The 26,510-nt window shown below is 46.7% G+C and overlaps 3 protein-coding genes across 3 annotated transcripts; 2 read left to right on the forward strand and 1 right to left on the reverse strand.

The window, feature by feature from the left end:
- Positions 1–379: 379 nt before the first annotated feature.
- On the forward strand, positions 380–3,638 carry LOC114604363 (neurophysin 1-like). Its single transcript, XM_028744417.2, has 3 exons — positions 380–568; positions 854–1,058; positions 3,501–3,638. Exons 1-3 carry the CDS (start codon positions 449–451, stop codon positions 3,536–3,538), a joined length of 363 nt encoding a protein of 120 aa, XP_028600250.2. The 5' UTR covers positions 380–448; the 3' UTR covers positions 3,539–3,638.
- Positions 3,639–5,053: 1,415 nt separating this feature from the next.
- On the forward strand, positions 5,054–7,978 carry MRPS26 (mitochondrial ribosomal protein S26). The gene is made up of 4 exons (XM_028744416.2): positions 5,054–5,389; positions 6,762–6,908; positions 7,064–7,187; positions 7,606–7,978. The coding sequence occupies exons 1-4, from the start codon at positions 5,169–5,171 to the stop codon at positions 7,735–7,737; spliced, it is 624 nt and encodes a 207-aa protein (XP_028600249.1). The 5' UTR covers positions 5,054–5,168; the 3' UTR covers positions 7,738–7,978.
- A 1,362-nt stretch (positions 7,979–9,340) lies between these two features.
- LOC114604364 (progonadoliberin-2) lies at positions 9,341–13,263 on the reverse strand. The gene is made up of 4 exons (XM_028744418.2): positions 13,169–13,263; positions 11,360–11,531; positions 11,185–11,268; positions 9,341–9,674 (listed from the first exon to the last, which is right to left on the reverse strand). The coding sequence occupies exons 2-4, from the start codon at positions 11,495–11,497 to the stop codon at positions 9,636–9,638; spliced, it is 261 nt and encodes an 86-aa protein (XP_028600251.1). The 5' UTR covers positions 11,498–11,531; positions 13,169–13,263; the 3' UTR covers positions 9,341–9,635.
- Between the last annotated feature and the right edge of the window lie 13,247 nt (positions 13,264–26,510).

A 26,510-nucleotide genomic window follows, 5' to 3' on the forward strand; every position in this document is an offset into this window, starting at 1 on the left:
TTTCCGAGAGGGCTATGGTCCAGGCCAGAGTCTCACACAGATCAGATCTCCCCAAAATCCAGGGGGAAAGTATGTCAGATCTCCCGAAAGCCCAACGAAAAGTATTCATATTCTCCTCCCCAACCTCGGGTGACATCAAAGACTTCTTCAATTAGGGAGAACTCTTGGCCTTTGATGCATCTTCCACCCAGTTTGGAACGAAACGGGAGAGAAAATTGCCCATATTTCAGTGGCCTCACATCTGCGACCTTGTCTTATTAGACGTGACACTTGGCGTGAAGAGCAATGCCTTGTGCTTTTTAAGGGAAATGAGTAACAAGGGCTATAGCACGGCTCAACAGGCCTGTCCACCAGTATATATATACCTACGGCCGTAAGGGCAAAAACCAGAAGGACCTTCTCCATTCCTGCTCCTCAAGAGAAGCAGCTGGTGGCAACCAGGACGACCATGTCTTACAATATGCTAGCCTTCTGCTTGGTTTGGCTCCTGGCTCTCTCTTCGGCTTGCTACATCCAGAATTGCCCCATTGGAGGGAAGCGCTCCCTTCTGGACATGGAAGTCAGAAAGGTAGGACATGGCGGGTTTACGGCAAGGTGGGAGAGGGCTTTGGCTCAGTGTTAAGAGGATCCGCATGCAGAAGACTGCAGGTTCAATCCCTGGGCTCTCCATATCAGACTGGGAAAGAATTCTGTCTGTTGGTGTGTGGGTGTGTTTGTGTGTGTGTGTGTGTGCTTTAAATGCATGGTTTGCATGCCATCCGAACCACTTCAACTGTAAACATCGCCAGACATTGGATTATGTAAACCAGACTTGGATGAAGCTACATTTCCCCCGTTTTGTGCCCCACACCAGTGCATCTCCTGCGGGCCAAGAAACAGAGGGCATTGCTTTGGTCCCAACATCTGTTGCGGGGAAGAACTAGGCTGCTACTTTGGCACAGCAGAAACCATGAGATGCCAGGAAGAAAACTTCCTCCCAACGCCTTGCGAGTCTGGAAGGAAGCCGTGCGGCAACAGCGGAGGGACCTGCGCCGCATCAGGCATCTGCTGCAACAATGGTGAGGACATCTCTCCATCAGAAACCCGCCCTTTTCCTTTTCTTTTAAAAATATATATTTTTTATTTTATATTTTTATAAAATAACCAACACATAACAAACAAAATACAGAGCCCTCTTTCCCCCCCCCTATGACTTCCCTCAACTTCCTTTTCTGGTTTTTTGCATAATAACTTCTCCTGCACCTTACTTTGTTTTATCTTAATACTGAGTTCTCTATATTACTTGTTGTTGTACTCTTATCTTATTTGACAACCTCTTTCTATATTTGTTTTAGTTGATTGTAAGTGTTCACTCAAACCCTGTCAGTGAGTCCATCTCTTTCCATTGTTTCTGTATATACAACATGAATGGTTCCCATTCTTTTTTAAAGTCTCTACAGTATTGTCTTTTTCTCCAAGTCTTCCCGTCAGTTTTGCCATTTCAGCATATTCCATCAGCTTTCCTTGCCATTCTTCTTTTGTTGGAATTTTGTCGCTTTCCCATTTTGGGGCTAACAATATCCTTGCCACGGTTGCAGCATACATGAAAGGTTTATTCTTCTCTTTTGGCTGAAACCCGCCCTTTTCACCTATAACATTCATTGCAATGCTGTCCGTATCTGTGCAGCGCCATGTGATTTCCAGCACTTGTGCTTTCCACAGTGCGCATATCGCCCTTTTTGCTTTTTCAAGTAAGCGCGGTTTGGTTTCTGATAGTTGGAAATTCCTGTGGGCATAGAAAATTGCTGCTGCTACAGCTGCTGTCAAGCCTGCTGTTAAAGGGTCGAGGGTGAACATGGAAAGCATAGCGCCACATCACATCTCTGCTCGGCTACATAAAGCCAGTTTAGATGTGGGTAGGACCTATGTTCTTGTGCAGAGGTTGAAGTCAACATGTGGGTGATGGGGATGGGAACCCCAGGAATGGTTCTGATACCCCATTTATATGCATTTTAAACATTCACAAATTGCTACCGTGAAACAGGAATACATGCAGCTTTCTTGCAGTGAAATGATATTTTTGAATGAAAAGTGGCTTTTCTTAGAATCATAGAACTGCAGAGTTGAAGGGAACCCAAGGGTCATCTAGTCCAGCCCCTTGCAATGTAATTACTTCTTAGCACAAGGTTACCAGATTTTTTTTCAATGAAGCCGGGGACACTTTTCAGGATTTTGTCAGGGGACTGATTTGTAAATCTGGGGACTGTCCCTGGGAAACGGGGATGTCTGGTAACCTTATCTTAGCAACTAGTTGATGCCAGCCTAAGCAAATCAACATTACCCCGCTCCCCCTTATGTGATGCCGAGGAGCATGAAAGAGTGATTGAAATGCCCAAGAGTTGCCTAGAATACTGTTTTCTCAATTTTACGTTTCCCATTTCCCTTTTGACAACTGTTGGGGACTAAGGCTTGGGCAGCTGAAAGGGACCAGAACTCTCTTGATGAGGTGTGGGGAACCATCAGGAACAAGAGCAGGGGGCGGGGGGTTGCAAATGCAGCCCTCTAAGCCTCTCTGGCCCTTGGGTCTCTCCCCAGCCCACACCTGCTCCCCAATCCTGCTTTGAACCCTTCTTGAATGTTTTTGCACGGCAGGAATGTTCCTCGATGATGCCTCTTGCTTGTGTGGATGGAGAATAGAGAGGGGGGTATGTAAGAAACTAGGGATGCGGGTGGCGCTGTGGGTTAAACCACAGAACCTAGGACTTGCCAATCAGAAGGTCGGAGGTTCGAATCCTCGCCGGCTCCCTCGGCCAGTAAAGCGAGATGAGCGCCACAACCCCAGAGTCGGCCACGACTGGACCTAATGGTCAGGGGTCCCTTTACCTTTTTATGTGAGAAACTAGCCAACTGTAAAACTAGCCAAAGGTAAAATCTACATGCACCGCCCCACCCACTTTTGCTTGTTGCCCCTGGAAGTTGACTACAAGAAAATGCAGCCCTTGCCTTTAAAAGATTCCCCCTGGAATTCCAGAGATATATAACCAGAAAGCAATTTGCTAAGCTGCCTCTGTGTGTCTCCTCCAATCATGCAGGCAACACTTCTCCCCTCTCAAGATGTTGGCAGGTGCTACTCAAATTTTGGCACTACAGTGGTACCTCGGGTTACATACGCTTCAGGTTACAGACTTCGCTAACCCAGAAATATTACCTCAGGTTAAGAACTTTGCTTCAGGATGAGAACAGAAATCGTGCTCCGGTGGCGCGGCAGCAGCGGGAGGCCCCATTAGCTAAAGTGGTGCTTCAGGTTAAGAACAGTTTCAGGTTAAGAACGGACCTCCAGAATGAATTAAGTTCTTAACCTGAGGTACCACTGTACAGACAGCTGTCCAGGTAGTCTCTGTTGTTGGGCTGCCTCAGTATGCAAACTGCCATGGGCAGATCTGTTCCTATGAAGATCAGAAACGGCCACAAAAGACGTGGCCCATGTTGGTTTCTTTTGACGAATTTCCTTGCCATTTCAGAGGGCTGCACGGTAGACTCTGCCTGTGACCAAGAATGAGAAGACAACAAGGAACAAGGATCACGTGAATCCACTTTTTGATTATGAACTTGCAGGCAACACCAGTGGGACACGTCAAGTACGCATGCTGGATGCCAACGGCCGACAAACTTGTGCAAATTAAAAGTTGCATATCAGCAACAGAAGTCTATGATTTGTGTTCTCCTGGCTTTTCAATAAAGTTCTATTAGCATGTCTATTGCTTATGTCACTGTTCGTCTGCTTAACAATATGGCATGGAAGGGGGATACATTTGTTTATTCATTCATTTACTTGGGTCATTGTTTGCCTGTTGGCAAAAAAAAAAAAAGTCCGCCAAGACTACCATAAAAAGATTTTTAAAGCACACATTAAAACAGTAAAATGTATTGTTGCAAATTCTCAAAAAATGCTACAAATTGCAGCAAGAACTAGTCACAATTCCAACCAATCTCAACCTCCCAAGGCTTGGTGGAATAGAAAGGGCCTTTTTCAAGAGCCCACATAGTGCAGGGTAGAATAGGCAATGATCAGCAGCTAAAAAAGGGCTTTTAGCAATGTGTAATATTTGGAGGGAGGCGAGGTAACAGGCAGTGTAAGAACACAAGTACACAACAATGTCCCCATTCCCTCTGAAATGTTGGAGTGCATGGAAGAAACACTTCGTAAAGGAAAGCGTGGCGGCTCTCTGAGGTAATAACAATAACCCTTTGACGGGGCCTTCTTGGTAGTGGCTCCCCACTTGTGCAAGGCTTTCCATCATTCTTAACATTCAGGAGAAATTTTTAAAGCAGGCACTTTGGAAAATTCTGTTCCCGGCATCCTTGGAATTATTAGCTGTGAGGATATATTACTGTTTAATTTTGTTATTCTTATTTTTAATTGTACTGCTTCGTTGTTTGCCACCCTGGGCTCCTTTGGTAGGACAGCAGATGAGAATAATGCTAATACTTTAGTAAATAATAATACCCGTGAGGAGGACCAGGAGCCGAGGCATGGTTGCCCCTCTCATTTTATTTTATTATTTGCTGCATCCCACCTTTTCTCCTCCAAAGAGCTCAAGGGGGGCTACATGCCTCTCCCCACTCATTTAATCCCACACAACCTTGCAAGGCAGGTTAAACGCTTAACTTGAGTGACAGGGAAGAGGAACTACATTTCCCATCACGCCCACACCCTACTTCCGGTGCCCTGCCCGCCCTCCAGCAGATGAGGCGCCGTCTTTCCCGCTCATTTCCTTGATTGACAGCGAGAGGGAGGACTACGTTTCCCGTCATGCTCACGCCTTATTTCCGGTGTCCTGCTCACCCTTCCTTCCGCCTGCCTTTATTTCTGAGGTAGGCCGCACTCGGGTCTCACCCGCCTCACAGACCCAGCAAATACGGGGCCTAATAGCAGAAGAGGGGAGTGGCGAAAGCGAGAAAACCACCCGTAGCCCGGGTCTACTTCCGGTGTGTAGGCCACAAGGAATCGAGTTGAGGAGGAAGACTCCATTTCCCATCGTGCCTCAATCCCACTTCCGGTATTCAGCCGCTCGTGAGGCAAAAGACCGCGAGGAAACTACATTTCCCATACTGCCCCAGTCCAGCTTCCGGCGTGCGGACTTTCCCCTCAGGATTTTGCTTCCTCTCTAACTGCCGCGGCCGCCGGGATGCTTCGCGGACTGGTCCCCTTCTCCGGCCGGGGCGGCCTTCTGGGCCGGAGCCTGGCGCCGCTCCTGGCCGCGCCTTCGCGGGGCCGCAAGACGCGCCACGACCCCCCGGCCAAATCCAAAGCCGGCAGGGTCAAGGTGCCGCCGCCCGTCGACCCGGCCGAGCTGCTGGTGGTGCTGGGCCGCTACGAGCGCTATAGGCGGGTCATGACCGCCCTCAGGTGAGGCGCTGGGGAAGCCTGTCACTCAGCCCGGCCGGCCAATCAGGGCAGCCGGCGGGCCCGTGGAGGCGGGGACCTCGAGGGGGGGGGAGTCTGGGGGGTGCGAGTGGCGGGAAGGGTTCTGGTTCTTCTCCCTTTCTCTGCTACGCCAATTTATTTAGATTCATGTAGGTAAGTAGCCGTGTTGGGCTGACGCAGTCGAGATAAATTTTAAAAATTAAAAAAATTAAAAATTAGTCCAGTAGCAACTAAAAATTAGTCCAGACCAACTAAGTTCTTGGGAGAAAAGCAATGACAAACCTAGACAGCGTCTTAAAAAGCAGAGACATCACCTTGCCAACAAAGGTCCGTATAGTCAAAGCTATGGTTTTCCCAGTAGTGAAGTATGGAAGTGAGAGCTGGACCATAAAGAAGGCTGATCGCCGAAGAATTGATGCTTTTGAATTATGATGCTGGAGGAGACTCTTGAGAGTCCCATGGACTGCAAGAAGATGAAACCTCTCCATTCTGAAGGAAATCAGCCCTGAGTGCTCACTGGAAGGACAGATCCTGAAGCTGAGGCTCCAGTACTTTGGCCACCTCATGAGAAGAGAAGACTTCCTGGAAAAGACCCTGATGTTGAGAAAGATCACACAAGGAGAAGGGGACGACAGAGGATGAGGTGGTGGGACAGTGTTCTCGAAGCTACAAACATGAGTCTGACCAAACTGCGGGAGGCAGTGGAAGACAGGAGTGCCTGGCATGCTCTGGTCCATGGGGTCACGAAGAGTCGGACACGACTAAACAACAACAGCAACAACAACAAAAGTTTGTTCTGGATATAAGCTTTTGTGTGCATGAACACTTCTTCATGAATCTAGAATCATGGAAGAATCTAGAATCTCCATGAATCTAGAATCATGGAAGGCAGCACATTGAGCCGCATGAAATGGAAGTCCATGGTGTCCTGAAGAAGTGTGCATGCGAACGAAAGCTTGTACCCAGTACAAACTTAGCTGGTCTCTAAGGTGCTACTGGACAGAAGTTGGATGACCACCAGTCACATTGATTTAGTTGAGATTCCTGCATGGTAGGGGATTCCATGATTTATATATTAAATGTGCATACCGCCCTTCATCTGAAGAGTTCAGGCAGTTCACAGCATAAAAATACAAGATAAAAACACAACTGCACAAACATAAGTTCTGAATGATTGATAGGCATTCATCAGGGTTGGGGGACCTGCGATGGGAGTTGTAGTCCAGTGCCATCTGGAGGATCACAACCCTGCATATGACACATGGGCCCCTTGTGACTCTTGCCTCTGCAGGGACGATATCAGTAACAAAGGAGCAGCTGCTTTTTTAACATTCCCTCCTATGCTTTCTACCAGAGGCGAGTTCAAAGAAGAGGTGCTGCGGAAACATTATGCAGAGAAGTATGGGGAAGTGTGGAAGAAGAGAGAGGAGGCTGCTAACAAGGAGCATCAAGAGCTGATGGCCTGGAATGACGCAGAGAACAGACGTCTACGGGAACGGAGGTGAGCATGGCACGTCTCTCGATTTTTAAATCTGCTGTTGATTTCGTTACTCTTCTTGCTTTTTTGTGTGTGTGCTAATAGCCACTTGGCCTTTGGCTCTTTCTGCTGTGTGGAGAGCAGCAAGTGCTAAGTTCCTTCTGTGTCCCTAACCCCAGGGAGGAGCGCCTCCGAAAGGAAGAAGCAGCTGATCAAGAACGCCGACGGCAAGGAGCCCAGAATCGGGCTACCTATATGGAAGAAATTCTCAAGGAGAAGGAGAAAGAGGTGCTCCAGTTGCAGGTAGGGAAGCCGGCATTGCTGCAAACAGCTGCCTTCACTTTGACGCTTCTTCCGTGGAGCAATCTTTTTGCTACTGCGGACTGGTTAAATGACAAAATGCTACCTAGTTTTGGTGATGCTTGGGGGACACAAAATAAAAGAGAAAGTTCATAAGAGAACAGCCAGGGCTCCAACCAGGGTCCTTTGGCTATTGTTTTAGGTTACCAGAGGAGGGTGTGGCTGGGTTAACAGTGGTAGGAGTCCAGGTACAGTGCTGGGGGTTTTTACTCAAGGCCACTGCTGCCTTTTCTCCAACACTTTGGGCGCTGATGCAATGACAAAAGACTTGAAACGGACAACCCTGTGTGTTTGGAGTGTTGTTCAGGGGGAGAAATACTGTATTTGTAAAATGCCTTCTTTTCCTCTTTTGCTGATGCAGGAAGAAGCCAAGAACTTCATCACCCCTGAAAATATAGATGAGCGGATTGAGGAGTGCCTAGACAACCCTCGCAACTACAATTTTGCCATTGATAAGGAAGGAAGGATAGCCAAGCGGAGCCTCTTGCCTTAGCAACTCATACCAGAGGAGCCTGGGCGTCCTGGTATTCCCTGCCAGAGTGGTTGAGTGTCCTTTCCATCCAGCTGCCAGAATCACTTTGAGGGGACCAGCACTGGCTTGCTCAACTTCATCAATAAGACTGCTTTGAGACATTCACCCTGAAAGATGTATATCTTTGGGGTTTTATACTTCCAGAACATTGGTGCCCTTCTTGAAGACTTTGTTGCCGTAATAAAATATTGGGTTTCTCTTAGAGGTTTCATTCGCTATGTCCTGAGCATTTTAAAGGTTTATGGCAAAGAGGGGCCACAAAACGTCTCAGTGAGGATTGGGCACAGAATGGTGAGTGACCATTGGGGAGGAAGCTTGCAAATGGGGGTGGAACAGGGTGGATTCTCGTTCTCAGGCTAACCAAACACTGATTAGTGCACATACGGCAATGTGAGTGGCAAAGAGAGCATATTACAGCTTGGTACCTGATTGGGAGATATCTTTTGGATAGTTCAGAAGGGGAAGGATCCCTGGAGCTCTTGAGGGCTGACCTTGGCCAATTGGCTGCACATTTTGAGTATAAAGTAGCTCAGCTTCTGAGAGACTTTGACTCCACAGTTGTTGCAGTTCCAACTGAAGCACCAGGAAAATTATGTTCAGCCCTCGGAGTTATGCTGTGGGCCCTGTTTTATCCCCAATGCTATCTAATATCTATATGAAGCCATTAGAAGTGGCCCTCCATATCTTGCTAGACTAGAACTTCTGTGCTATACAGTGGTATCTCGGGTTACATACACCTCAGGTTACAGACTCCACTAACCCGGAAATAGCACCTCGGGTTAAGAACTTTGCTTCAGGATGAGAACAGAAATCGCGCAGCAGTGGCATGGCAGCAGCGGGAGGCCCCATTAGCTGAATTAACTGAAGTGGTTCTTCAGGTTAAGAACAGACCTCCAGAACGAATTAAGTTCTTAATCCGAGGTACTGGCTGCGGTTGATGGAACAGCAGGTTCCCCATCCATGGTCTGACGGTACAAAACACTCTTTGGAAAATCCCCTTCTCGCTTCCAAACTACTTGCAATCAGAAGCATGCAAGAAGAGCTTACAGAATAAGACCAAATGCCCATCTAGTCCAGTAGAGCCCGAGACTCTTATTAGTCTCAGGGTCTTGGGTTCGTGCCCCACATTGGACAAAATATTCATGCATTGCAGAGAATTGGACGAGATGATTCGCGCGGTCCCTTCCAACTCTACAGTTCTTTGATTCTATGCTCACAGTGGCTAACCAGATGCCTATGGGAAGCCCCCTTGCAGGACATGGGTGCAACAGCAGTCTCCCCACTTGTGATTCCCAGCCACTGCTATTGAGAGGCATTGTGTTACCTTGGCTAGCAGCCATTAATAGCCTTACTCTCAATGAATTTGTCTTGCCCTCTTTTCAAGCCTTTCAACCTGGTGGCCGTCACTAGGTCTTCTGAGAGAGATTTGACCGTTTAACCATGTGTCGTGGGCCATGCTTCGAATTTCTCTGTAACTTTAGATTAAGTGGCCTGCAAAGTGCATCTTAACACCTGCAAATGGTGATGTGTCTTTGGGCACACATGCAGAGTGCAAACACAGATGTGTGTGTAGCAAAATAAAGTATTTTATTCAACATAATTGAGTTTTACAAGTACATAAAGAGAACTCCCTGCAAATCTCCATTCTGACTGGACAACAGTAAACACAAATGCTTTTTTCAGTCACTAGAGTAGTACGTTCACATGCTGGGAATTTGAGCAAAGACTGCTACAGTGTTCTTGAGAATTTAACAATGGGCTGGGCACATCACTCCCACAAACAACACGTTAAGCTGAAGAGGAGGGGAGGGTCATCTGTTCAGATGCAAAACGTTTTCCAAAAAACATGCAAAGGGGCATCATTTTTTCTTCTGAAGTTGTCTTGCTAGCATGTCAGCCTGTTAAAATGAACGCAACAGCATATCAGCAATAAGGAATTGAATGTTCCAGAGTGAGCAAGGATCTACTTCGGTCTGAAAACATCTTAGCAGGGAGCAGATGCAGAACTAGTCCCCATGCATGCAAATACTAGCTAAATGATTCTGTTGAAAAGGGTTGTGCATGAAAAAGATGTAGCATGAGAAAATATTCCGTGATCAGTGTCTGAACTGTGGAGACGCATGCATGGCAAGTTGCCACCTGGTATGTCAACAAAATTAGGCTGGAGTAGGGGAGGTCAGTTAGCAGCTATTAGTGCATGCTGTACTCCTTTCCTACAGACCCTCAGGTGTTAAGATCTGCACAGGAAGGCCCTCTTGTTGGTATTATTATTATTAAAGGTAAAGGTACCCCTGCCCGTATGGGCCAGTCTTGCCAGACTCTGGGGTTGTGCGCCCATCTCACTCAAGAGGCTGGGGGCCAGCGCTGTCCGGAGACACTTCCGGGTCACGTGGCCAGCGTGACATCGCTGCTCTGGCGAGCCAGAGCCACACACGGAAACGCCGTTTACCTTCCCGCTAGAAAGCGGTCCCTATTTATCTACTTGCACCCGGGGGTGCTTTCGAACTGCTAGGTTGGCAGGCGCTGGGACCGAGCAACGGGAGCACACCCCGCCGCGGGGATTCGAACCGCCGACCTTTCGATCGGCAAGCCCTAGGCGCTGAGGCTTTTACCCACAGCGCCACCCGCGTCCCTATTATTATTATTATTATTATTATTATTATTATTATTATTATTTGTATACTGCCCTTCCTCTGCAGATCACAGGGCAGTTCTCAACATAAAAGCACAAAATAAATGCTAAAAACAAGAACAAGAAAACCCAAACCAATATCCTAACCCTCTACATCCACCCTGTTTAGTCCAGCCATTCTGGTTACTTTGGGATTGTGGTAGCCCAGGAGAGGCCCAGTCTCCAAACTGCAGAATTCCCTCCCTGGACACCTTCACGATACAGCTTTCATCATATGCTGAAGTTACACTTTTTAATCCTTTTTATTTGACACCTGAGATAATTTTGTAAGGACTCACCCCATTCTTCTGATTGCTAATTGTTTTAACTGTTTTTAGCATTGGAATGTATATATATATATTGTTTGCCTTACCTAAAGAGCAGTTAAGAAATAATCATCGTTGTCATATTACTCTTTATCACTGGAAACACAACACCACATTTAGAGATTTTTCTGAAGACCAGGTGCCGTGGGACAAAGATCAGCACTGGGGCAGAGCCCTCCTTCCCAGTTTGTGGTCTTCCTGGAAGCTCAGCGTTTCCCCAGTGCTTCACCCCAGCAGCTGGCATTAAGTGATGTACTACTGCCTCTGAAGCTTTAAGATCCAGCTACTTTTAGTTGTCACCAGCTGCCTTAAATGAGCGAATCCAAAGAGGAATTTGCAAAGCCGTGCAAAGATTAATCTCACTCTGCTCTCTAAGAGGCTCTGAATCTACAATGCCACTCCCTTGCTTACCAGAAGAGTCTTCACAATTTTATCCCTCGGGATCTTCAGATAAGTGCAGTCTTCCCCGTCACATAATTTGATATCTTCAGAGACCTGAATTCAGAGCAAGAGAGAGAGAGAGTGGGCTTAGGCAGCTCAACTGACTTAGGCAGGTGATGCCAGGGTAAGGACAGCATCGGCGTACCTCTGGACTTTGTGGCAAATCAATCTCTCTCTTCCCTCCGGGGTACCAGCCGTGGGACCAGTGCTGAGCGCTTGATAGATGCATGCTGATGGTGAGCATTATGCACAGAGAAAGCAGGAGGGACCTCTGGTATGCCATAGTGATGCCTGGAGCCTCACTGCCTCAATAAAATCTGCAGAGGGAGGGAGGAAGGGAAGAAAAAGAGCATTGGGAAGCTGTGCAAGGGCAGGAATTGCAAGGCGTTATTTTCTAGTACAGTGGTACCTTGGGTTACACATGCTTCAGATTACAGACTCCGCTAACCCAGAAATAGTACCTCGGGTTAAGAACTTTGCTCCAGGATGAGAACATAAATCGCATGGAGGCAGCGGGAGGCCCCATTAGCTAAAGTGGTACCTCAGGTTAAGAACAGTGTCAGGTTAAGAACGGACCTCCAGAACGAATTAAGTTCTTAACCCAAGGTACCACTGTATTGGGCCATTCTTACAAGACTGCCATTAATAACCAAGTTACACATGGGCAAACTGAAAGCCGCAGGTGTGCAGACAACAGGTGATGCCCCTTAACACATACATATCGTGCCGATGTTGGAAGGACTTGCACATTTTCTTTACTTCCCACCGAGCCAGCTTCGAGATCTTGCTTAAATGCAAAGCCCCAAACCTCTCTGGACCAGGTCAACGGAAATACCAGCTTCCCCTCCCTTGGCCATTAAGAGCATTAAGATAAACAAATGGAACCTGGGTGGGCTTGCCATGGTCTCGTGTTAATGCGGAGATGGGCTTTTTCACTGGTAGCAATAGTATTGCAGCATGTGCTTCCTGCATTGGCCATTCCACCAGCTTTTTGAAGACACGCCTATTTTTGCAGCCGTTCCCTTGATCTCTTGTCCTGTCTCCTGTTTTAATTCCCATGTTGTTTTAATGGGATTGCTTTAAGTGGGGGCTTGAGCAGGACTTGGAACGCTTTGGAAGAGAGGTTACTGTGGTCCACCAGTGGTAGGGAGCAAGGTTTGCTGCTGCCCACCCTAATGGTGTCTCCAAGTACTGAATTGTATTTTCCCCCATTGGACTGACTGGCTAGCACCTATTTGCTTATATGGAAGTAAAAATGGGGTCCCTGGAGACATGGTTGCTGTGATCTTCATCCCAGCCCACATATAACTGGGGCGGGTACATTTCCCTCCTCCATTCCAGTCCCTGAAACTGGTCACACTTACATCTGGGTAACTGCAGATATTCCTCCTAAGGCTGCTGGAAAAACCTGCCATTTCTTTCATGGGGAGTCAGTTATTACTAGACATAACAGAGTAATCCAATGTTTTTTACAAAAAAATTTGCATCTACTGGTGCTCATCTAACAGCAGTATTTTTTAACTAACTGCAGTGGGAAGTGCTCTTTTTGCAAATAGTGCATTACTCAGGCATTCAGTGCTCACATCAGCAACAACCTTATCTGCTGAAAAAGATCCCCTTTTCCAAGCACCCTCCCTGGTGATGAATCTGTGTGCAGCACTTTGCAGCTATAGCTAGAAGTAATTCACAGAGATAAGCAAGGAACTACCTGGGGGTACCTGCAGCACAGCGCTACCGCAACTTGGCAAAAGATGGCAAACACCCAAAGGTAGAAACAGCACAAATATGGTCTGCCCTGGGAGATATATAAAACACATTTGCAATTAACATCTTTAGAACAAATCCCCTCCAACAAAACTAGCCAGATGTGACGCTCGGCTTGCAAGTAAGGACGTCGTTCAAGTTACCTGCAAGACACGAATGGTAAAAGACGCTTAATGAAAAGTCTACTCACAGTGACTTGATTGCTTTTGCTCCTCTCCCTCTGTCCTGAAATTCCTCGGATGCTCCAGCAATTTGCTCTGGGTATTTATATTATTCTTTGTGTACTTCAGCGCAAGCAACTGGTTGCCCCATTGGCCAAGGCTGTTTGCTGACGATTGCTGCATCAGACTCTACGGATGGCAACATGCATCTAAGCCTCCCTCCCATCAGGACGGTGCTCAGCTAATACTCTTTCAGCAATCTGTCTTCTGACCCTTTCATTTGGCAGGAAAACTGGGGAACTCTGGAGTGAAAAGGTTCGATGCACTCCAAAAATAATTGTTAGATGGGACCGCTTGCCTCAGATACTTGCTGGTCGGAAACTCTGCAGGCTTTGCTTGACCCAGGTGGCTGCAGAGCCCACTAAAGGGTTGGAAAATGTATGGAATAGCTGTTGATAGACTCCTAGAATTGTAGAGTTGCAAAGGGACCACAGGGTCATCTAGTCCAACCCCCTCCAATGCAGGAATCTTTTGCCCAGTGTGGGACTTGAATCCAGGACCCTGAGATTCAGAGTCACGGGCTCTACTGCTCCCCATAGTAAAGGTAAAGGTAAAGGGACCACTGACCATTAGGTCCAGTCATGGCCGACTCTGGGGTTGCGGTGCTCATCTCGTTTTATTGGCCGAGGGAGCCGGCGTACAGCTTCCGGGTCATGTGGCCAGCATGACTAAGCCGCTTCTGGCAAACTAGAGCAGCGCACGGAAATGCCATTTACCTTCCCGCCGGAGTGGTACCTATTTATCTACTTGCACTTTGACGTGCTTTTGAACTGCTAGGTTGGCAGGAGCTGGGACCGAGCAACAGGAGCTCACCCCGTCGCAGGGATTCGAACCGCTGACCTTCTGATCAGCAAGCCCTAGGCTCTGTGGTTTAACCCACAGCGCCACCCATGTCCCTTAGAGCTCAATAAAAATTGGCTACCAACGCCAGAGTGCCTGTGATATCACAGAATCTTAGAGGTGGGAGGGACCCCGACGGCCATCTAGCCCAACCCCCTGCAGTGCAGGAATCTCAACTAAAGCATCCATGACACATGGCCGTCCACCACTTCTCTTGGGAGTCTGTTCCACTGCTGAACAGCTTTTACTGTAAGAAATTTTTTCTCCTCCAGAGCAGGAGAAAACAAGCATACTCCCTTCTCCATGTGACAGTCCTTAAGATATTTGAAGATGGCTCTCATATCTCCTCTCAGTCTCCTCTTTTCCAGATACCCAGCTCCTTCAACTGTTCCTCATAAGGCTTGGTTTCCAGACCCTTGACCACCTTGGTTGCCCTCCTCTGCACATGTTCCAGCTTGTCAACATCCTTCTGAAATTGTGGTGCCCAAAATTGGACACAGTATTCCAGGTGTGGTCTGACCAAGGCAGAATGGAGTGGTATTATTACTTCCCTTGATTAGGACACTAGACTTCTGTGGATGCAGCCTAGGATAGCATTAGCTTTTTTTGCTGCTGCATCACCCTGTTGACTCATGTTCAGCTTGTGGTCCACCAAGACTCTAGATCCTTTTCACATGTACTGCTAGTAAGCCAGGTGTCCTGCACCCTATATTTGTGAATCTGGTTCTTCCTGCCTAAGTGCAGAACCTTAACATCTGTCCTTGTTGAAATTCATTTCGCTAGCTTGTGCCCAGCTCTCCCATCTGCTAAGGTCATTTTGAATTCTGATTCTGTCTTCTGCGGCACTAGCTACCCCTCCCAGTTTGATGTCATCTGCAAATTTGATGAGCATCCTCTCAATTCCTTCATCCAAATAATTTATAAAGATGCTGAACAACAACGGGCCCAGGACATCTGTATCAACAGCTGTTAACCACATATTTTTTAACCACAGTTTTTATCCGTGGGCTGTTGGGCTGATGAATGGGAAAAAATTGTGGTGCAATTGACTTCCAACAAGCACACAGAGCATGAACAAGACTGAGTTTATGTGGGGGGGGGTCATTTAATTTCACTGCACACAGGTGGTATAGTGACAATAATATATTATTATTATTATTATTATTATTATTATTATTATTATTATTATTATTGTGGTGGTGGTGGTGGTGGTGGTCATCCCTGTTTATCCTTTTCTGCATTTCATTTTTAAAAACATGTTTGGCCTTCCCAAATTATGGTGGAATCTAGACACATTAAAAAAAACAAAAAAACAAAAAAACCCATGAAAATGCTTATTTTAAAAACAAAAAAAAGTTTGGAAAAATATATTGAATTTGCCATTAGTTCACCATCTCCATCTAGTGTCCCATTTGTATAATGCACTTAAAACGTTATATTTACAGCTGTACAGCTGAGTGTTTCTTTCATATCTCACAATAAATTCATTAGCCTATCTGTGCCGCAAGACTCTTCGTTTGATGTTACTGCATGGAATTCTTACTGTATTTTTACAGCCGGGGAGAGACATTCCTGGATTTCTTTTTGCCTCAGGTGTTAAAATAACGATGCCCTTTGACTTGGGAGGTTCACGCTGTTTGCTGTTCTGCCTCAGGCAGCAAAATGTCTCCTGCTGGCTCTGCTTCTTCACCGTGGCTTTGCATGCCAACAAGGCAGACATGTGGGCAGGGTATAAATAATAATAATAATAATAATAATAATAATAATAATAATAATAATAATAATGTACTTGGGTGTCCTATCACAGCTACTGTGGCCTGGAGGAAGCCCAAACAAGCTAAGACAACTCCATGCCACTCTCCCCAGTGGCGTAGCGTGGGGGGTGCAGGGGGGGCCGGCCGCACCGGGCGCAACATCTGGGGTTAGGGCAAATCCATGGGTTAGGGGGCGCAAATCCACAGGTTACGGGGCGCAAATTACTTGCCTTGCCCCGGGTGCTGACAACCCACGCTACGCCACTGACTCTCCCCATCCCAGTTGAAGGCTATTACTCTTCAGAGGAAGCCCTCAAAATGAACAGAAGTTTATATTCTTTTGCACAATCCCAACAATATGAACCACTGGGAGCCATTAAGCAGTCAACATGCAGGCAGGGAGCTGTTTGCTCAGAGAGAAAGTGATCTGTCAAATAAACAGGGTTAAATTAATTTTGCACACTTCCAGGTAAACAGAATGTTTGTAAATTCATTTATTCCTCAGACATAAAAGGCCACGGAGACTTCAGACTCTTTTCAACGGCACATAATCTCATTCAAGGAGCCTCTAGATTCTTACTTCTCCTTGTGCCCTCCATCTTTCCCAACATCAGGGTCTTTTCCAGGGAGTCTTCTCTTCTCATGAGGTGGCCAAAGTATTGGAGCCTCAGCTTCAGGATCTGTCCTTCCAGTGAGCACTCAGGGCTGATTTCCCTCAGAATGGAGAGGTTTGATCTTCTTGCAGTCCATGGGACTCTCAAGAGTCGCCTCCAGCACCAGAATTCAAAAGCGTTAATTCTTCGGCGATCAGCCTTCTTTATGGTCCAGCTCTCACTTCCATACATCATTACTGGGAAAAGTTTAAGATAGGGCAGATTTAAACTGCAATCCTAAAATTCCTATGAGCATCCAAGTTTAAACTGCCTTCTTGCCCAACTGGCAGATGTTTCTTTCCATCTAGTGATAACTGGCAAGATGTTTTTCTGCCTGCCGTTTCCAAATGCAGAGGAAATCGGTCTCCCACATCTGGATCAGAAGCTGTTGAGCGACTGGAAGTAGCTTAAGGATTTGATGTGCTGGTCAGATGTCAGACAGCAGGCTGGCATTTCTGCATCTCTGTGTCAACTAGGTTGAGTTTAAGTCCTTGCGCAGGTGATATTACATACCAATTAATTTGCATCAGGTTAAGAGTATTGTAGGGACGCGGGTGGCGCTGTGGGTAAAAGCCTCAGCGCCTAGGGCTTGCCAATTGAAAGGTTGGCGGTTTGAATCCCTGCGGCGGGGTGCGCTCCCGTTGTTCGGTCCCAGTGCCTGCCAACCTAGCAGTTCGAAAGCACGTCAAAGTGCAAGTAGATAAATAGGTACCACTCCAGCGGGAAGGTAAACAGCGTTTCCGTGTGCGGCTATGGCTCGCCAGAGCAGCGATGTCACGCTGGCCACGTGACCCGGAAGTGTCTCCGGACAGCACTGGCCCCCGGCGTCTTGAGTGAGATGGGCGCACAACCCTAGAGTCTGTCAAGACTGGCCCGTACGGGCAGGGGTACCTTTACCTACCTTTACCTTTAAGAGTATTGTAGGGACGCGGGTGGCGCTGTGGGTAAAAGCCTCAGCGCCTAAGGCTTGCCAATTGAAAGGTTGGCGGTTTGAATCCCCCGTTGTTCGGTCCCAGTGCCTGCCAACCTAGCAGTTCGAAAGCACGTCAAAGTGCAAGTAGATAAATAGGTACCACTCCAGTGGGAAGGTAAACAGCGTTTCCGTGTGCGGCTATGGCTCGCCAGAGCAGCGATGTCACGCTGGCCACGTGACCCAGAAGTGTCTCCGGACAGCGCTGGCCCCCGGCCTCTTGAGTGAGATGGGCGCACAACCCTAGAGTCTGTCAAGACTGGCCCGTACGGGCAGGGGTACCTTTACCTTAAGAGTATTTTATTGCTTAATTACTTGAGGGACTGTTAGAGGCAGGGGGACATTGACCCAGATGTGGTGGTGTTGCCTAGTAGTGGGGAAATAACAGAACAGAATCTTCTGGAGTATCTCTGGATTCGAGGCTGGTGGTTGTTTCTTTCAGGTGCTTATTATGGAGTTGAAAATCAGGCCATGAATGCGTAAAATTTTAATTTAGGAATGGCTCTGATATCACAAGGAGGGAAAGTTTTTCCTGCTCCATGCATCAAAGGCGCTCCTACTCCAACAAGCCAAGTTGTCTCAAAAATAGAGATGGAGGAATCTGTCATTTTGGGTTTCTCGGAGTTTCACATTTTTTCCAAACTTAAGCTCAATTCTCTTCGCAGCTCCACATCAGTTTGTGATTTTAAAAAGTCCTCGTGGAAATTCATCAGAACAGTGTAAAGATACACAACAACAAATCTTAAACTAGTTACCTGGGAGTAAGCTCCATTGACTACAGTGGAACTAAGGCTGAATTTAGGTTTAATGAGGCCCTAAGCTACTGAAGGTAATGGGGCCCTTTATATATCCAGCTGTCCCTTGTCAACAACAAATTGTTGCTGTTTTTTGTGTTGAATATATGCTCTATGGTAATTTATGGACCTAATAGGTATCTAAAGCCATTTGCACATAACAAAATATGTATTTTATCAAAGTAATTCTTGATCTGAATTATTTGGAGGGAGGGGGACCAAGAGAGTGGGGCCCTAAGCTATAGCTTGTTTAGGTAAAAGGTAAAGGTACCCCTGCCCATTCGGGCCAGTCTTGCCAGACTCTAGGGTTGTGCGCCCATCTCACTCAAGAGGCCGGGGGCCAGCGCTGTCCGCAGACACTTCTGGGTCACGTGGCCAGCGTGACAAGCTGCATCTGGCGAGCCAGCGCAGCACACGGAACGCCGTTTACCTTCCCGCTGGTAAGCGGTCCCTATTTATCTACTTGCACCCGGGGGTGCTTTCGAACTGCTAGGTTGGCAGGCGCTGGGACCGAACGACAGGAGCGCACCCTGCCGCGGGGATTCGAACCGCTGACCATGCGATTGGCAAGTCATAGGCGCTGAGGTTTTACCCACAGCGCCACCCACGTCCCGCATAGCTTGTTTAGCTTATACCTAAATCCGGCACTAGGTGGGACTTACTTCTGAGTAGACAGTCAGGCTCCACTGACAATAAAGGAATCAACACTCCTTGTATTTCCTAAGAAATGGCTGGCTGCGGAAGCAATCAAAGAGGGCTCCCATACATCTGAGTTTTCCCAGACATAGCCATGTCAGAATTGTAGATTTTGCACAAAAACAAAACTCAACAATTTTCACTTTTTGGCAACCCTAGGTGACCTTTTCCTACAAAATTATAGGAAGGGCTTCAACAACATTTCCTTCATTTGGTGCAGGTATTTTATTTACAGGATAAACAGGTCTTCATTTTTGCTCCTACACCCCCCCCCCTTTTCATAGTTCTCCAAGACGTGGAAGAGAGGAAAAAGGAAACCTGGGACATTGTGGGAAGAAATAAAAAACCGAGATGGCTCCTGTAATTCCAAAACTGTCCCTAGAAAATTGGGACACTTAGAGGGTATGTGGGCTCAGGGATGTTTTACGTGTTGCATGCTTACCAGATACATATTAAAGGTAAAGGTAAAGGGACCCCTGACTGTTAGGTCCAGTCACGGACGACTCTGGGGTTGCGGCGCTCATCACACTTTATTGGCCGAGGTACAGCTTCCGGGTCATGTGGCCAGCATGACTAAGCCGCTTCTGGCAAACCAGAGCAGCGCACGGAAACGCCGTTTACCTTCCCGCCGGAGCGGTACCTATTTATCTACTTGCACTTTTGACGTGCTTTCAAACTGCTGGGTTGGCAGGAGCAGGGACTGAACGGGAGCTCACCCTGTCGCGGGGATTCAAACAGCCGACCTTCTGATCAGCAAGTCCTAGGCTCTTTTAAGGACTCTATATGGGCTCTTGGATACCCCATAAGAGAAAGGGAGCAGTTTCTTCTTATAACAGGTTCAAACCCCACATTGGGCACACGATTCCTGCATTGCAAGGGGTTGGACTGGATGACTCTCATGGGCCCTTCCAACTCTACATTTCTATGATTCTATGGTCTAGAAACTGTGTTTATAGTTGCTCATTGAGGATGTCACTCCAAAGTGCTTCAAGGGAAGCAAATCAAAATGAAATCTGGGGTTGTTGATATCTTCAAGGGGGGAGAAAGCAATTCAACTAACATTAAACATTTTGTGGTCCCATATTAATAATTTTAAACCTGAGAGTGCGTAAGCCTACTGCTGAAAAATGGCGAAACAGAGAGGGCCTCGCTTCGTGAGATCACACCCAGCATCTGACCTGTTTTCTTTTTTCGCTCGTTATGTTATTGGCTTATCAAATATTGGTATGAAAATGTAAATATTGTTGGGATGCAGGAGCAAACGCCATGTGTGATTTGGGTGCCCTGGGTTGCATGGCGTAAATCTCAACAACAGGTTTGACAAAACAAAACAGCCCATCTGTTTGCTCAGCCCAATTATGTCTAGCAGAGACTTTGACCTGCGAGCTGATAACTTTGCAAGTTGAATCAGGAGCTGAATATGAAAGCGTCAAATGTTTGTCTGGCTGCTGTTTGCTTAGAACTCGTCGAGTGCCTGACTTATGAGATTGTCACGACGACACCGGAGGAAATGAGGTGCTTCGCTGCATTGGACCTCTAATTCAATTTATTTTTAGGAGTCAGCTACCTGTGTTTGTTCTTTGGTATACATTACCCTTATTCTCTCAACAACAGCATCCAATTAAAGTCTTGTGTTTAGAAGACCCAAGGGTGCAAAGGCAAGAGGAGATAAAATTAGTTGTGGCCTTATTTAAACTTTTTTGATTTGCAAGTTTTCTATTTTGTAAAGGATTTGCGAGTTTTCTCGCTGGTGGAGGGAAATATTCTTACTCCACTTTGATCTTCCCGGATTGAATTGAAATACCCGGGAAATGCTCCTAGCGCCAACCTGTCACTGCCATCTTAAAGCAGAGCAGATTTGCATTGATCGCACACCCAAAAGCGCCATCCATCACTTGTGCCTCTGGCACACCTTTCATCCTGGGATATCAACGCACCTTCCAGCTTGGGATATTAATGCGACCGCTTTGCATTTATGATGAGCTCCATGTCCAATTATCTCCATGCTTCTTAATAAAAAACAGTTAAACAGCCCTGTTGTTTCAGCAGTGCAGACTTACAGAGATAGCAAAGTTTTAAATCTACTGGTCCAGAGCCTGGTTAGTTCAGCCTTTGCTAACCTGGTGTCTTGCAATTGTTTTGAACTACAACTCCCATCAGCTCTAGGCTGGGTAGGTACAAATTGTGGGTGTGTAATATGTATCTAGGGACGCGGGTGGCGCTGCGGGTTAAACCACAGAGCCTAGGACTTGCCAATCGGAAGCTGTATGCCATCTCCCTTGGCCAATAAAGTGAGATGAGCACCGCAACCCCAGAGTCGGCCACAACTGGACCTAATGGTCAGGGGTCCCTTTACCTTTACCTTTTGGTCCCACTTCACGGAACACAGTAACTCAAACATCCTGTCTCCGTCACTTCCCACTTTGTGGAGTCAAAACATATACTGTCATGTGAAAGACAACAATCCCATGACTGCAATCACGGAGCAGGAATTCTAACACCTCTGGTGGGGAACACATCTTACGCCTTCTGGGATAGTTTGTCCACCTTCATATGATTAACTCCTTTCCATTACATATCGGACAGGCTTTGTATCCATTGGTTTTTTTGGTGCCTATTGCAGATCCTCCCCTTTCTGTGTGGCTTTTAAGTGGGAATCTTTATTGAGCCTTAATCTCAGGGTTATTGGTTTGTTTTAGGAATTCTAAGGTCTCACACATATATAAATTATATGTTCATAAATTTACAAGGCAGATACATAAGTATATAAACCATGTATCTGAAATACAGTGGTGCCTTGGTTTAAGAACAGTCCGGTTTAAGAATGATTTGGTTTACAAACTCTGCAAAACCAGAAATAGTGTCTTGGTTTGAGAACTTTATCTCAGTCTAAGAATGGAATCCAAACGGTGGAAGGGCACCGGTGGCGGGAGGCCTCATTTTGGAAAGCGCACCTCGGTTTAAGAATGGTTTTGGTTAAAGAACGGACTTCCGGAACGGATTAAGTTCGTAAACTGAGGTACCACTGTAGTACAGGAGAACAATCCTGAAACCATTTTGACTTTCCCAAACTGACCTCAAATATTTCTCTGGAAGGAAATGGGAAAGCCTCTCCATTGTCTTTTGCTTACCTGTCAAGGGCGTATTTGTGAATGAATAAGGGGAGCCTGTGACCTGGATTCAGGCGTATTTGGATTTGCAGATGATATAAAAAAAATAAAAATTAAGGAACCACTGAAAGAGGGGGAAGGAAGTCAAGTTTTGAAATGTTAAACTGATTGTAAAAGTAATGAAATGTATAAACTTGGAAAGTATAAATAAAAACTTTTTTTAAAAAAAGCAGGGCTGGGGACCTGTGACCTTTCTGACATGGCTGGAACCCATCGGCCCCAGCCAGCAGACCCAATGGTCAGGGATCATATGAGTTGTAGCCCAAGAAAATGCCAGAGGCCACTGCAGAAAAGCAGGAGAAAGGAAAAAGAGAGTACATGAGTTCAGCCAAGCGAAGGCTTGCATGGGAGAGAGAGGGAAATAGTAGCATCTTTCCAAGTACGGTCCAGGCTCTGATGTCAGGGCAGATGAGGTTGTGGCATCCAGTGCTTAATCCGTGGGCTGAAGGATGCAGCTTGCCAGAAGCTCCCCAAGGTATGACCATGACCAGTTAATTCCATAATACAGTGTTAATTGGGATGGCGGTGACCTTTCGATCAGCGCTGGCTTGCAGTCCGGTGGAAGCATTGGAATTGTAGCTTTGCAGAGAGGCAGCGGGGAGCCGGGCGATGAAATGTCACACGGATCTCTCTCGTGGAAGACAGAGCCTAGATGCCCTCTCGCTCCTGCCCTCAGGTCCTCCTCTTGCAGATGGCAGAGCGGATTGCTCTACGAACTCAGAGAACCCTTGATGTTGCTTATTCAGGGAGAGGGTCTGTCGTTCTAAAAATTCTGCCAAATTGAGACGGTGACTTCCAGGCTGCCAATCCGCCGTATGATTAAAATTCTGTGTATGCTCCTCACCACACTGCGGTTAGAATTTTATTTTCCAATTTCCTAATAATTTAAAAGAATACATGGTGAAATCTTATCCTGCCCCTCCATCCTCTCAGCTTCCCCCCCCCCCCCCGGTGGCAGGAGGCCTCTAAGGTAGGAGTGAGCCAGCTTTGATCTTGCACTTTGATCTTAAACTAAAGTGAAATATACTCGGAGTCGAGAGTGGATTTCATGCTCTTTATTCAGCTCATAGTGGTGAGGAGGAATGAAAGTTCCCCCAAAGTATCTGCTTTATATACATTATTTACACAATGGGCTGCACGTGATTGGCTAATTCCGGAATTCTCCTGTAGGCCAATCAGGTTGTGGATTCACTTCCATCTGGAGCTGGATTGGGTGGCTCCTGCAGACCAATCATACTGCTGCATTGTTCTAGGACCAATCAGACTGCTGTATTCTGGATCCTATTGTTCTAGGACCAATCATACTGCTGCATTTTGGATCCTATTCAACTCAGTACATAACACCAAGTTACTCTATGGAACTCTCTCCCCCAGAAAGCAGTGTTGGCCTTAAAAGTTAGATGGACTTAAAAGAGGATTAGAAAAATTCATGGAGGAGAAAGCTATCAATGGCTACTAGTCATGGCGGCCATGCTCTACCTCCACAGCAATGCTTCTGAATACCTGTTGCTGGGATCCACTGGAGGGGAGAGGGATCTTGCTGTTGGTTTCTGCTTTCCTTCACTGTGCAGCGAAAGGGCTTGTCACGAGACAGGTGTTTACATTCCACAGTCTGTACTGTTGGAGTTTCTCACGGGAAAGGGAGACTGGATGTGACGTACACTGGTTTCCTGTTTTTCACTGTGTGATTCTCTCCAAGCTGTCGAGGAGAGAGGATGCTTTTTCTGCTCCGGCAGAGGCAAGATGTCTTTCTGTAATATACCAGCTTTGAACTGTAAATAAAGCAATATAGAGTATGTAGTACGTACTCCTCATCCTTCCGCTGGGCACGGAACTCTGCTTTACACCAACACGTGGTTATGGGCTCCAGAGGTCGAATCGGAGTGCCGGCAAAGGATCGGAATGCAGAGGGACAGATCGGATCGGAATCTGCTCTGCGCGTAAACATGATTGATGAGGTATGTGCTACTGCTCCGGGCAGCCTGCCAGCTTCTAGTTAATGGCTTTATGGCTGGACTTTGAACTTTTAAAGCCGTTTTGCCGGGAATACGCAAAAGGCTCCCAGGCACAAGTTACTATGCTGGGGAAATCGAAAGTAACTTTTAAGTGCGCCTTTGGAATAAGGCAGCTGCAGCAGTGACGCAGCAAGATTTAAAGCAGCATATATGACGCTGAAGGCTAATGCCAGAGTCATGATGGCCCTTCAGGATGCTTGTGGGATTCCTAAGCTCAACAAGAAAAATTATGCGGACTGGGTTTTGTATGCAGAGGCAATTCTGCGGAAAGAGGGTTTGTTTGAGGTGATTACAGAAACCCCCCCAGCTCCAGTTACAGATGCATGGAAAGCTAAGGATTCCAAAGCACGGGGAACACTTACATTGATAGTTTCCCCAGAAGAGCTCTGTCTATTGCGTGATAAGACCTCAGCCAGAGAAATTTGGGAATCTTTGAGAGAGGCTCACTTAAGGACAGAAGCTGGATCTACTATGTTTTACTTTAACAAGCTGCATAATATGGCTCTTGCTGAAGGTGGAGATGTGCGTTTACATCTGATGGAGATGCAAAATCTGAGACATGAGCTGCAACAGAGAGGACTCAACTTTCCAGAGGCTGTGTATTCTTTCATGATACTACAATCTTTGGGTTCAGGTTGGGAGTCTGTTGCAACCCAGATTGCTGTGCAGCCAACCGCTCAGCTGACAGTGGACTTTGTTACTGCCGTGGTTTTAAATGAAGCAGATCGCCGGGGTGCTAGCTGCATGGGCAAGGGGGAGTCTTCACAGACGTCATCCCATAGTGCAGTGGAACCACCAGATGGCGCCAAAGCTTTGAAGGCAGTGAAATGCTACTCGTGTGGACGTCTAGGCCATATGAAGAGGGAATGCAGATATCCCAAGGCCAAGACAGAGCAGCGCAGCGAAAGCTCATCGCGTGGAAAAGGCCGAGGCAAAGGCAAAGGTCCGGTGTCTAGGACAACGCAGCACAAGGCTATGGTTTCACGCTTCACTCCAAAGGTTGCAGAGGTCCAGAATACGTCTAGATCTTTCTTCGTTGTTGATTCGGCGGCGACCCACCACATGTGCAACGATAAGAGACTGTTTGTGTCTTTTACACCGCAGGAAGGTGCGATTCACCAGGCGGATGACCACACTATTCCCAGTAAAGGCTACGGAACTGTTGTTCTTCACAGTTTGGACTTATCGATACAGAATGTCCTTTACGTGCCAGACGCCAAACATAATCTTCTCAGCGTTGGACAGCTGAATGAGCGGAACATTGACGTGTCCTTCAAGAACAAGAAGTGCATCATCACAAAGAAAAATGACTATGAATTGCATGCTGAATATGTTGATCGTTTGTTTGTTTTGTATTATGATGATGTTGTGCAGGATGACACTTGTTGCATTGCAGATTCTAACAAAAGTTTGCATGCAGGATGTATTCATGATTTTCATCGAAAATTTGGACATTTGCATTTTGAGGCAGTATCTAAAATGCCTGCCTTGGTTGAAGGTATGACTATTAAACCCTGCAAGTACCACATGAAGTGCAAAGCATGCGCAGCAAACAAGGTGAAAATGGCTGCGAAAGGTAAGGTGTCTAGTAGGCAAGCCACGGAACCATACCAGATTGTTCATGCTGATTTGGTTGGACCACTAGCGCCCTCTTTGGGTGGAAATAGGTACTTCATGGTTCTCATTGACGCATTTTCTAGATATATTTTTGTGTACAATCTCAAGCAGAAATCAGAGGCTTTTCCTAGGTTCAAGGAATTCTGTGCTTGGTTGGAAAATGTGCATGGTAAGAAGATAAAGACTCTTTTCAGTGATCGCGGGGGAGAATTCACTTCTCAGCAGTTTGAAGCTTTTCTGACTGAGAAAGGAATTCAACACGATTTGTCTAGTCCTCGCTCGCCATGGCAGAATGGACTTGCGGAACGGGCAAATCAGACATTGCTTCAAGGGTTAAAAACCTTGCTGCATGATGCCAATCTTCCAGAGAGTTATTGGGCCGAATCTCTCTCGTGTTTTGTTTACAGTTACAATCGCAGGTTATCTTCAGCGATTGGTTGTACCCCCTATGAGAAGATGTTTGGCAAGAAGCCATACATCAAACACATGAAAATTTTTGGTTCTGACATGTGGGTTCACTCACCACAAAACTCCAAGTTAGACAAGCGTGGTTTGCATGGTATCTTTCTAGGTTATCAGAAAGGGTCTTACAGAATAATGATGACTGACTCTAAGACAATTAAGCTCACGAGAAGTGTTGAGTACAATGCAAAGTGGGGGGAGAATGTGGGAATTTTCCAATGTTATCCTGATGACGGTGATGAGACTGAGGATAGTCAAAAGCAACCACAACAACCCACTGATGAAGGTTCTGAGTCTGAATCAGAAACTGAATCGGGTGATTCAGAGGATTTCAAGAGTG

Source organism: Podarcis muralis, chromosome 9, assembly GCF_964188315.1.
Source record: "Podarcis muralis chromosome 9, rPodMur119.hap1.1, whole genome shotgun sequence".
In the NCBI taxonomy this organism is placed as follows: Eukaryota; Metazoa; Chordata; class Lepidosauria; order Squamata; family Lacertidae; genus Podarcis; species Podarcis muralis.

Bases quoted from the DNA above. Each gene is read 5' to 3' on its own strand.
- LOC114604363 (XM_028744417.2), top strand. From the start codon at position 449: ATGTCTTACAATATGCTAGCCTTCTGCTTGGTTTGGCTCCTGGCTCTC. The intron at 569-853 runs GTAGGACATGGC...GCCCCACACCAG, and splicing joins TGGACATGGAAGTCAGAAAG to TGCATCTCCTGCGGGCCAAG. The intron at 1,059-3,500 runs GTGAGGACATCT...TTGCCATTTCAG, and splicing joins AGGCATCTGCTGCAACAATG to AGGGCTGCACGGTAGACTCT.
- LOC114604364 (XM_028744418.2), bottom strand. From the start codon at position 11,497: ATGGCATACCAGAGGTCCCTCCTGCTTTCTCTGTGCATAATGCTCACC. The intron at 11,269-11,359 runs GTACGCCGATGC...CTCTGAATTCAG, and splicing joins ATTTGCCACAAAGTCCAGAG to GTCTCTGAAGATATCAAATT. The intron at 9,675-11,184 runs GTAAGCAAGGGA...TCATTTTAACAG, and splicing joins AAATTGTGAAGACTCTTCTG to GCTGACATGCTAGCAAGACA.
- MRPS26 (XM_028744416.2), top strand. From the start codon at position 5,169: ATGCTTCGCGGACTGGTCCCCTTCTCCGGCCGGGGCGGCCTTCTGGGC. The intron at 5,390-6,761 runs GTGAGGCGCTGG...GCTTTCTACCAG, and splicing joins CGGGTCATGACCGCCCTCAG to AGGCGAGTTCAAAGAAGAGG. The intron at 6,909-7,063 runs GTGAGCATGGCA...CCCTAACCCCAG, and splicing joins AGACGTCTACGGGAACGGAG to GGAGGAGCGCCTCCGAAAGG.